This window comes from Colossoma macropomum, unplaced genomic scaffold, assembly GCF_904425465.1.
Source record: "Colossoma macropomum unplaced genomic scaffold, Colossoma_macropomum, whole genome shotgun sequence".
In the NCBI taxonomy this organism is placed as follows: domain Eukaryota; kingdom Metazoa; phylum Chordata; class Actinopteri; order Characiformes; family Serrasalmidae; genus Colossoma; species Colossoma macropomum.
In genome coordinates, this window is record NW_023494809.1 from 222206 (window position 1) to 234077 (window position 11872).

The window sequence follows — 11872 nt, forward strand, 5'->3', positions numbered from 1 at the left end:
TATACACATATATATACACATATACACACACACACACACACACACATACATAATTATTTTTATCTTTTTTAAAGAGGTATCAGGGATAAATGGGACTCCAATTTCAGCACCATTAAGCTCCGTTTACATCACCAGGCTTAAAAGGCACAAATCTGATTTTTTGCCTTATGTGAACGGTTTTGAATCCATGCTTGAGCCGTCACTCAGGGTTACCTAGCAGCGCCGAACCCGAAGCTGGTGCCAGAAAATGCTGCAAAAACATCAGCTGTTTTTCACCTTCATCTCGCTCTGATAATAAAGCTGAGAGCTGATCAGAGCGAGTGATCTTGGTGAAGAAGACTCGTTCTGCTCATTAGTTTTTCATTCATAACACGCGATTAATTTACGTGACGTTATTGGTTATGATGTGGTCACGGGGGTCATTTCAGGACGCCAGTTCACATTAATGACAGATCTGAGTTACTTAGCTAAACAATGTGAACCATCATGTTAAAGAGATCAGATCTGAGCAAAACAGATAAAATCAAAAAATCAAGCAGCCTTAGAAACTTTTAGACCAAAAAAATAAATAAATAAACAAGACAAACATCAAATGGACCATGTTTAAATTTTTATTAATGCAATCCAATACACTTTTCCCAATGCTCAGCTATCAACTGCAAATAACAACTGACAATCTGGGCATTCAAACAGTAAAAGGAATTAAAAAGAAAGGAATTATCAACTTTTCGTTTCAGAATCAATTTTTTTCTTTTTCTATTTTTTTGTTTTTTTGTTTACTGTAATCAAGGCCTAGACATGGTGTCCGCAGACCTGGCAACATTTTTGTATTTTAATTCCATTTTTAAAGACATTTTTTATTTTTCATTGTTTTATGAGTTTTGTGTTTTTCAATGTTTAATTTTTTTTCCTTTTTCCGTCTTTTTGAAGCTGGGCTGCTGGGCATCCTAGTCTGAAAGAGAAACACGGATCATCAGCGTAACTCAAACCTCAGCGTGTTCAATTCAGCGATGGTGTTTAGTTTCAGCTGCATCATTACAGAAACTCTTTACCTTCCATTAAACAGCAGGAACGGCAGCGCTGTTCACAGATTTCTGAGCGGCTTCCTTCGCCTGATGAGCCTGGAGCACAGCGACCGCTTCATCCACCTGGATCCACACAAACTAGAGTTACTGCAGAGTATTTGACCCTATTGTTCATCCACCTAGACATAAACACACTTAACGGGGTCTATTTAATCCCACCGTACATCTACCTAAACATAAACCTGCTAGTTATCGTTCATCCACGTATATATAAAGACGCAACAGCTACCGTGGTCTATTTAACCCCCTGCCTGAACCATTAAGTGAACACCATCACAACACTGAATGTAGCTGCGTATTAAGTCTGAGTTTAACTCTGTGTTCTGACCTTTGAGCGCAGAGACTCTGGGGACTCCAGCATGTGGAGTAACTCTGAGTTGTCGATCTCCAGAAGCATTCCGGTGATTTTTCCCGCCAAGGTGGGGTGCATGTTCTGGATCAGGGGGAACAGACGCTCGCCTAAAAGCATAACGCATTACATAAAGATTGAGAATACTGTTGGAGAATATACTGAAAACTAATTAAGAAACAAACAACATCTTCATAAATGTGCTTTGAGCTACTCAGTCCCACCAGGACCACCAGGACCTCAGTCTTTTTTTCGTGATTGTTGAGGGTTAAAAAACAAATCATTTATTCAGCTTAATTTGTTTAATGTGGGATTAAAGCAGTGATTGGACTAAATTTTGGACCCTTGCAAATCACAAGCTTTCAAAAGGGACTGGCTACTTCCAGTAATATGAATAATACTAATACTAACAATACTACTACTATTATCTGAATTCATGTGACAGACCAGACAGTATAAGAGCACGACTCACCGAGCATCTGCTTCTGCTCCTGTGGAGGAGCTGCTGCCAGCATGGAGGCTGTGAGAGGCTCCTGACCCTGCACATGCACTGCAGGCTGGGGACGGGAAAGAGAATAATTACTTAACATTAAAAACATGTAACAAAGACTAAATGAAGACATTACAGTCACTGCGGCTTTAGTTAACTCAGAACTAAAATCGAGACATTATCTCATCTTAATTGGCAGTAAAAGGCAGACAGATTGTGTTTGTACCTGCTGCATGGGCACCTGTGGCTGCGAGCCCAGGTGCTGCTGCGGGTTGCGCACTCCAGGGGCGTATTTGTACTGCGGCACCGCTCTGACCGGGGCAGTTCCTGTGGCTGCTCCGGCGTTGGACGGCCGTGGGCCGAGAGGCTGAGACGCTGCAGGACACAAAGACCATCAGGACCAGAATCACAGTCTTCTACTCACTGCTGTGTAAAACTGACCCGCAGGGCTGTGAGAGACTTACTCATGCGCTGAGAGGCCATCACGCGGGGGACCTGAGAGGCGGCGGGTCTGACGGTGCCGAAGGTCTGTGGGCGGGGCGCAGCGGGCCGGATGGCGTTCGGCATGTTCTGGAAATCTGCAGTGAAATAAAGAAGACAGGGACATGAAGACACGAAGGGAGAAGACAATGAAGACAAGACGAGGGAGAACATCACGTCTTTCCACCCTCAGTAGCGCTCACTACCAGCTCTGAGCAGAACACCTGTGGATTCAGCAGATTTCACAGGAATTTGCCTGGAATCCTTATATGTATATTTTGTAGAAATGGCACTGATACAGTAGTAGCTATGGGTATCAGGTTGAAATAAGGATTAAAATTGTATTCCTGAAATCAGCACTCACATATTATAGACCACCTAAAGCACTGAAAGTGATGTAAAACTATAAATGGATTATTTAGAGGTAAGGCTGGGCAATATGATTATATATATATATATCGATATCGTCATCAATTAGGTCACAATACATTACAGTATGCTTTTCTGAACATGTCGTGTGTATCGTCAGTGCCTGTAGACACTGACCAACTGCATTTCATTATAAAAAGAGCAAAGTTGGTCTGTTAAACTGGATTTAGCGCCAAATATTAAATAAAACTAACTGTATTCACTGTTTTTTTTAAAACAAAGCTCCACTGGTTCTACTTTCCCCTATCCAACTGATCAGATATCTGAAAACAAATGTGACCTATGCCTTTTAAACATCTGATATTCACAATATTAGATTTTTGCCATGTTGCCCATCTCCATTTAAAGCATTAGTAGTTTTTAAAGAATCACATCGGGAACAGAACTGACAGAAATATTAGTACTGAGTGATCTCTAATACTGTGTAATTTCATTATATGTATATTTTGCATCATACGTTTTATCATTACCCCTTTTGTTTCTATTTCTGTCCATAACCATATTTCTTAATACTCTTATCAGGTCTTGTCATGTCAGAGAGAGAGAGAGAGAGAGAGAGAGAGAGAGAGAGAGAGAGAGAGAGAGAGAGCGAGAGAGAGAGCATGGTGCAATTTCACCTTTCTGCATAATAAACTGGAAATACACATTAAAAACAGCAGTCTGGGTGATTAATCTACAGTGTGACGTATGTGTGAGTGACTCACGCTGGGGGCGGACGCTCTGTGTAGCCCAGCGGGGGCTGGGGCGGAGCTGAGCCAGCTGACTGCTGGGGTAATACGCAGCCCGGTTCTGAGCCTGTAACACAACCAGAGATATTAATGTACGTCAGCACAGTCTATAGCACTAATCAGCACAGCATCACCAAACACAGGGTAAGAGAAAATGCTGGAAGCAAACAGACTATTAAACTAATTAGCTTTGCTGTGACGTATCGCCGCTGTTGGAACAAATCCTTACGTCTCCCATCTTCTGTTTTTTTAAACTTCCTTTAAACTTGAAAATGCCAGCTGACGTTTACGTCAATTTGATGGCAAATGGAAGAACAGAAAATCCAAAATGACTCAATCTTAGATAAAATCATGATTCTTTACCTACAAATGTTTCTTCTTCTCCTGAAAGGTTAGTTTTTGTTCCAACAATAAGCAAAGCTAAACATTCAAAGTTTGGGTTTGGGAGACAAAAAACAAACAATAATAAAAACAAAATCTTAATTCACATCATCTTCTCCCTCAGTCCAAACAGTTCAGCATATCGTACTGAACAGCAGTACGAATAAAATTTAGGCTGCTGCTACTGTTTTTAGCTATGCTAATGTACTTCAGTCCATGTTTATAGATATCAGTCATACACTGACAGAAACCACATAATCAAGTATATTAGATATTACTGATCCACTGCTGGGGAGGCAGCACTTAATATTTTAGTCATCTTATACTTTATCTGTATGTGTGTCTGACCTGGGGGATGGCAGCCATGAAGTATCCAGACGGTGGGGCAGGCTGGTACGGGTTGAGGACGGGGTTGGGCACGGCGCGGACGCTGGCCATCCTCTGCATGTACTGGTTGGTGAGGTGGGCCTGCCGCTCTTCCTTGCGCTGAGCTAAAGCCACATACAGCGGCTTGGTGGCCACGATGCGGCCGTTCATCTCAGTCACGGCCTTGGTGGCCTCCTCCGGAGAGGAGAAACACACGAACCCAAAACCTTTAGAGCGGCCGCCCTCCATCATCACCTGCAGAGAGGAAGTTAATGAAAGATTAAAAACAACTACATAATGAAATTAAGTTCCAAATATATGTATTATCTACATCCTACAACATCTACTTGACATAACACCACATTCACTAAACTTAAAATTAAAAGAAGGGCCTCACACAGACCAACCATGAAGGAAACTTAAAGAATCTTAAAGTTGAGGAATCTCAGACGAGTCTGTCTGCTCACCAAACAACTAACCAAGCACGAAAACACATCCGACATCAGGAATGACACAAAGCACAAGATGGGATTTTTCTAAAAATAATGTCAGCAAGAAGGGAGAGAATGGATTGGGTATTTGATATGCTTGTTGATGTCATACATCTCGTGCCCTGGGTTTCCCTTCACCCCATGTCTTGCGCTCTTATTGGCTGTAGCTCGTCGCCAAACTCACTGCCAGCCACAACCGGGTCACTACACTGTTAACACAACAGGTTTGGACTCCCTGACCAGTCCAGATGTTTAGCCTGCTGCTGCAGATATCTGGATCGAGTCTCTCGGATGGCGTCTTTGAATAAATGCACGCACAGCAATCGAGAGCTGATTTGTGAACCCTGTGCGAACGCTGATTTACCTCTGATTTGCCTCTGAAACTGTGGAATATCAGGGCTAAAATCGTGCAGTGTGAACTCAGTAAAACACTAACTGGCTGCTGGATTTCATGTGCATGATTTTGGCTGCAGTGTTCCTTTAATAAAGTTCTGTGTTTGTCTGAATGGATGAGGTAATCTGCTCTGGTGGTTTTTACCTTAGCGCTGGTGATGGTTCCAAATGGTGAGAACTCCTTACGCAGACGCTCATCGTCCAGACCGTCATCCAGGTTCTTCACGTACAGGTTTACTCCCTGTCGGCACAGCAGGGCGAGAGAGAGTTAGTGCAGAGGAAACACACCTTGTCTCAGAAAGCTGGATTTCCCACTAACCAGAAGCCCAAAGTGAGGACTGTCCACTAAAAGTGACCCTTAGCTCTCCTAATACTGGGCAGACTTGATCTAATTATCTGGTCAAACTGTTCTTTCACAAAGCTGGAGGGCCCATTTTTTCCCTAAATACAGTCCACATAGGGAACAGACCGGTTTTCACATTGGGCCTAAAGCAGTTTAACTCCACCATTAACACTAAAGTTATGAAAAGCAACTCAGATGGGGCTTTTTTTTTTGATTAGACAGCACAATGCAGCCAATCCAAACAGAGCGCATTTACATATTAGTCTTAAAGGCACAGTAACAGCCTGTTTACCTCTTAAGGATAGAAAGAGGTGGGAAAAATAGTTGAATAAGAAAAAAAAAAGTAATAACTCTTCAATAGGACTGTCCTTTACTCTTACGGATTAAAAGAGGTGGGGAAATCAGTCACAAAGAATGATGACTGTTTTGGGCAAATACAGTGCAAATGCCTTAACATGCATTAAAAAGTATGATATGGGCCCTTTAAGTCTAAAGTACAGACTGTCCAAAAGGAATGTCCTTTAGTTCTTCTATTAGACAGCTTATCTGGCTAACTGTGAAATACCCCCCTGTCAGCAGGACGTTTGTTTGGGGGGGCTGTATGTGTGTGAAGTGCTGTGTGTAATGTGGTTTTACCTGGTAGCGGGTCATGCGATCCTGTTTCATCTGCTCAAATTTGCGTTTGAGCTCCGTCTGCCTCTCTGCTTTCTTCTGAGCTCGGCCCACATAAACCTGCTTTCCGTTGAGCTCTTTTCCGTTCATCTCATCCACGGCCTGGAGAGACAAACGCAGTCAACACAAACACACAAAAACAAACACAAAAACACAACAACTACACTCTAACCGTGCTACTGTTTCAGCTGTGCTAACGTACTTTAGTCCAGGGACACAGATAACAGTGTGTCACACAGTGTCAGACATACGTCTGTTAGAGATACTGAACAACTGCACACAGTTTGAGGCAAAAGGTAAGCAGTTAGCACTGTGCTAACTGGTGGGGCATAAGCTTCCATTACTAAACATCAGCCTCATAGCTGCAGTGCTAAAATGTCTTGGCTGGTCCCGTTTGAGGTACGAGGGGGAAAAGTGGCAAGTTATGACTTTCCAGCAGACTATCGCTCTAACCAGGTCACAGCCCACGTCTTCTCCAGCACACTCACCCTCTGAGCGTCCTCGTGCCTCTCGAAGCTCACGAAGCCGAAGCCTTTAGATTTGCCGCTCTCATCAGTCATCACGCGAATGCTCAGTGCAGGGCCTGAAACACAAACAGGAGAGTTATGGCTCAAAGTCTGGACAGCTACACATTCCTCGTTCTCTCCGTCTCAGGATCAGAGATCCTCACCAAATTTGCTGAAGATCTCCTTCAGCTTTTCATCGTCCATATCCTCTCCGAAGTTCTTGATGTAAACGTTGGTGAACTCTTTCGCTCTGGCTCCCATCTCGGCCTCGCGCTCCTTGCGAGACTTGAAGCGGCCGACAAACCTTTATAAAGAGAAAAAAAAATAAAAACATAACGGTTATTAGGTTGTATAAAAAGCCTCTATTAACAAGATCGGTCTGCTTTAATGGTGAATTAACCACAATATATGAGTGACATGGAGACTTTAGTACAAGCTTGACGTTGACAAAAATAGTCAAAATACCGTCTGCTGAATAAGGATACAGTTTAAAAGGGGTCCCACATTCATATTTTACTCTTTCCTTGTACACATTACTCTTCCACCTTAGAATTAGCAGGTTTTTGTTACTGTGACTAAAACCCTATTCGGACGGGATTAGTTCTCCACGGGGAGGTGGGTGATGCCGGTTTACCTCAGGACGTCTAATGTTTGAGCGATTAGCACAGGATGAGAAATCAGAAAAGCAGAAAAGATGTTAAAACATTTAATTTGGCTGTTATTTTATTTAGCCTAACCATTCAGCTTTCTGTTTTAAGTGAATTCAGTGCGTCATTAGCTGGGACTTCACAACAAATAGTCAACTTCCCCACAAAGCCGAACTTCATGTTCCGAGTTGTTCACGTCAGACAGTAACGTTACATATCAGCCTGATTTTAGTCACAGAGAACAATGAAGCAGAAGTCGGCTTCCTATTCACCAGCTTCTCATTCAAAGTTCCCCGTTCCACCTTAAACGGTGCAGCAGTTACATTCTGGTGCCTCAGGCGTTGTAATAATAAGTGCAGCACCATTTAAAGTGGAACGGAAAACAAACAAAAACCTGGCTTGTTTTATAGCCCAGAGTTAATATAATCTGAGATTATTTTTACAGCTCGTTTTACAGCTCAGGATTAATATAACCTGAAATTATTTCTAAGGCTCATTTTATAGCCCAGGACTAATAAAATCTGAGGTTATTTCCAAGTTAAAAGGCGAATGGTGCATTCGGACGAGACTAAAATCTGAGAAACACCAGTAATAATTACATTACCCACCTCCTCATGTAATACTAATCCCATCTGAATAGGGCTTAAGAATGATATGTAAATGAGCTCTTTTCTGACTGGCTACCCTGCATTGTTCCCCATTCCGGAAGCAGACAATGCTGAAACACTAATTTCAAAGTGAATGGGTGAGTTCAAACTGCTGCAGGCTGAATGGGTGGATATGTAAATGCTTGGCTTTTGTGACGTCACAAAAACAACTCAAAATGAGCTGTTTTTGCAGCTTTCATACGAGGACTGAGGAGTAAACAGTTTTAAAAGTCTTGTTTACATGTTACATCAAACTCATTTCGGATAAGTGAGGTGGAAAATGCTGTTTTCTATGAGACGGGCCCTTTAATCACAATTTACACTGTTGTATAAGCTGTTATACTCATGAGCAACACAATCAAGTGCGTTTAGTGTGGAATGATGCAGTTAGAGAATCGAAAAATAACACAGTTAAAAAATTAAAAATAAAATAACTCCAGTCCATAAAATGTTCCCACTTACACTTTGCGATCATTCAGCAACATGCCGTTCATTTTCTCAATGGCTCTCTCTGCAGCCTCGTGGGTCTCAAAGTGCACAAAGCCGTAGCCCTTAGAGCCATTCTCATCACACACCACCTTCAGGAGAGGGACCGGCCGTGAGTACAGACACCGAACACACACACAAACAGCTCACACTCAGGGTTAATGACAAACGTCGGTCTGACGCCGTGCAACTAAACACAAATCAACACTGTGTCCGTGCAGCGGCACCGCAAACCTCCCGTTACCTTGCAGGACAGGATGTTCCCGAAGGCGGAGAAGGTGTCGTACAGAGCTTTGTTGTCGATGGACTTATCCAGGTTCTTGATGAAGATGTTGCCAACGCCGCTCTTCCTCAGAGAGGGGTCTCTCTGGGACCACATGATCCGCACAGGCCTGCCCTTGATCACGTCGAAGTTCATGGTGTCCAAAGCACGTTCAGCTGAAAAGAGGTGGATTAGAGCTCGTCAGCGTCGAAACATGACTGACAAAACCACAACAGTCTAAACACTGGAACACCATCAGGAGAACATTCTTTTGGTTTACTTCACTCGTTTATTAAACTTACCAATGCAAATCTATTAACCCTCACTATTCCTCGTGTAATGAATTAGCTGGTTAAAGGGGAATTCCACCAATTTTTAAAAAAGTCCACTATAACTGAGTGTGTGAGGTGTAAACAGAGTGATTCAGAGTGGTTTGGTGTGAAATGGTTCAGATGTCTTTACAGTGGTGGTGATAGGAACCAGGGGTCGCCATGACTACAACACAAATATAGACATTTTATTTACTATCCAGAACCACCAGTGAACCTACACGAGTCTTCTGAGTTTATATGGAATGTTGATGATGGGAAAATAGTGGAAAATCTGGAATAATAAGTTTTCTTTGGGGACTATTTTGCCTCACAGCGCCCTGCATGTATCCCTCCACCATTAACTGACAATAAATTAACTAAAATACATTTTAAGCCAAAAACCTTATCATAAAACTACCATAAAACAGTGTCTCAGTCCTCAGGCAGCGTACACCCTTAAAAACATGGTTCTATAAGGGTTCTTTAGTAAAGAAAATGGCACCATATAGATCCATGAACACTCACAGAACCCTCTGCATGATTAGAAGTTTCTTTGCATCATGAAAAGGTTCTTCAGATTGATGGAGGGATTCTGTGAGTGTTCATGGTTCAATACAGAACCATTTTCTTTACTAAAGAACCCTTAAAGAACCACCTTTTTAAGTGCGCATTCATAACCATTTCAAATGGCTGTGAGGGAGCTTTTAGAGGTGGACGTCTGGTTCTTATCACCACCACTGTGAACAGTTCTGACTCGGTAGGTTTATCTAGAACGGAGCGTTTCACACCAAACCACTCTGAACCATCTTAAACACTTATTTGGGCTGGAATTTTGAAAAATTTGTAGAGCTTCCCTTTAAGCAAAGCTAAGTTAAGAACAATTAATTCGGAAAAGCTTTACAGACTGAAGAGTCTTTCGCCCAGCATTTTAGTGATTGTTAGTTTTGGTTTAGTTAACTCTTATTTTCCAAATTTTTTGTTGCATAACGATGGTATTTGTGTGTTAAAGCATGTTTTCATGCTGAACGTTAAGCCTGGATGCATTTTACATGTTACTCTCACCATGACGGTGTTGTGTGTGGAGGTTTAGGTATCGAGTTTAAACAATTTTATTAATTAAAGTCACATAAACTCAACTAATTCAGGTTTGGACCACATAGCAGTGCTAATAGCCTTGTGGTTACAAACTCCATTTAGTCCAGGCTCAGGCTTGAACAGGATCTTGGGAGTTGGGCCTTGGGGCCTTACTGCAGTCCCAAAGGCCTGCAGACACAGGCGTATCTGCTGATTCATAAAGCGTCGTAAGCGAGTATAACATGCCACCAATACTTGACTTCAGTGAAGTTATTTCTCTTAAAATTCATCAATAAAAAACCTTATCGATAAACCTAAAGAGCTAAGGGTCAAACTCCACCCCACAACCACGTGTTCGCGTCCCACAGTGCTACAGGAGCTTCGAATATCCTTCAAATGCGGAAATATGACAATGTGAAGCGAGTTAAGGATCCACGCGGCCTGATCAGCTGCAGACACGTTTAACAATAAAGTTCCTGATCGTTTCCTGAAACCCCTTTAATTCTTTATTTCGAAGCAATCAAGATTATTTTAAAACAATAAGCACCACACATCACATTTCATAGAAATATGAAGACGACAGCTTCATCTTATAAGGCTTTTGGAATTACCCGTTCCACCTTAAATGGCGCAGCAGTTTATATGGGTCGTCTCCGGGGCCGGAATGCAGCTACTGCTCCATTTAAGGTGGAACGGGTAATTTCAATAAGAAGCCACTTCGCTTACCATCCGCGGGCTGCTGGAAGTTCACGTAGGCATATCCGAGCGATCGGCGGGTCATCATGTCCCTGCAAACTCGGATAGAGAGGATGGGCCCGGCGGGGCTGAACTTCTCGTACAGCATGGCCTCGGTCACGTCCTGGTGCAGATCCCCCACATACAGCGAGGCCATCGGGTAGCTCGGGGCGCTGGGGTTCATCTTCGCTCCGCTGGGCTTGTCTAATTTCTCCGTTCACGGAACTCTGCAGGGCGAGCAGCGGCGCTGAGAGCGCGGCGAGGCCGAAGACAAGGGGGTTTAATCCGCCACGAACCGGCAGGAAGAGCGCCAAAGCGGGTTAAACCAGCGTGGTCAGTCAGCGGGCTGTCGTGAGTCCGTGGCCGCGGGAGCTGTGCTCTGAGGCGGGGAACCGAATCGCTCTGCGCGGCTTCTCGGTCGCTAAGACTACAACTCGGGCTCGAGCTCGGGCTCACGCGCGGTGCTAACCGGCTAACAGGCTAATCCTCCCGAACTGAGGCGGTAAATTAAAAAAATCCCGCGTCGCCGAGTTTCCGGTTATTAAAAATACGATTTTTTGTTGATTTTGTATTTTGTGATTTTTTTGTATTTTTGATTTTTTATATATAAGACGCTGTGCGAGGCCGCGCTCCGGGGCCCACGCGCTCTCACGGCACAGACGGAAACGGGGGGAGGAGGAGGCGGTGGAGCAGCACCAATAAGAGGCACTCTTCCGGAAGCGGGGACGATGACAAAATAAAAGTTTCGAGATAGAAAAAAAAAAAGAAATACCTTATCATCCTGCGCGCGCATCCTTTACTTGCAGGTTGCGTAAAACTTTGAAACTGATGTACTGTCTATTCTTTGTTTATATGTGGGGTATCTTGCCCTGCACAAAGAGAAACTCCTCGTACACCTGGTACTTGGCGAGCAAAGATACTCATTTTGATTGTTTCTCATCGTTCGTGTATGTATTGGGGAATCTGTGCATTGCCACGTTTAATCATGTCAGATGTC

The 11872-nt window shown here is 43.2% G+C and overlaps 1 protein-coding gene across 1 annotated transcript; it reads right to left on the reverse strand.

The window, feature by feature from the left end:
• Window positions 1-590: 590 nt before the first annotated feature.
• pabpc1a (poly(A) binding protein, cytoplasmic 1a) lies at window positions 591-11570 on the reverse strand. The gene is made up of 15 exons (XM_036557994.1): window positions 10867-11570; window positions 8738-8931; window positions 8470-8585; window positions 6878-7017; window positions 6696-6790; window positions 6172-6309; window positions 5338-5433; window positions 4291-4563; window positions 3538-3628; window positions 2389-2502; window positions 2151-2299; window positions 1907-1991; window positions 1414-1544; window positions 1053-1148; window positions 591-952 (listed from the first exon to the last, which is right to left on the reverse strand). The coding sequence occupies exons 1-14, from the start codon at window positions 11057-11059 to the stop codon at window positions 1059-1061; spliced, it is 1905 nt and encodes a 634-aa protein (XP_036413887.1). The 5' UTR covers window positions 11060-11570; the 3' UTR covers window positions 591-952; window positions 1053-1058.
• Between the last annotated feature and the right edge of the window lie 302 nt (window positions 11571-11872).

Bases quoted from the DNA above. Each gene is read 5' to 3' on its own strand.
- pabpc1a (XM_036557994.1), bottom strand. From the start codon at position 11,059: ATGAACCCCAGCGCCCCGAGCTACCCGATGGCCTCGCTGTATGTGGGG. The intron at 8,932-10,866 runs GTAAGCGAAGTG...ACCTCTTTTCAG, and splicing joins CTTCCAGCAGCCCGCGGATG to CTGAACGTGCTTTGGACACC. The intron at 2,503-3,537 runs GTGAGTCACTCA...ATTTCACTGCAG, and splicing joins ACAGAGCGTCCGCCCCCAGC to ATTTCCAGAACATGCCGAAC.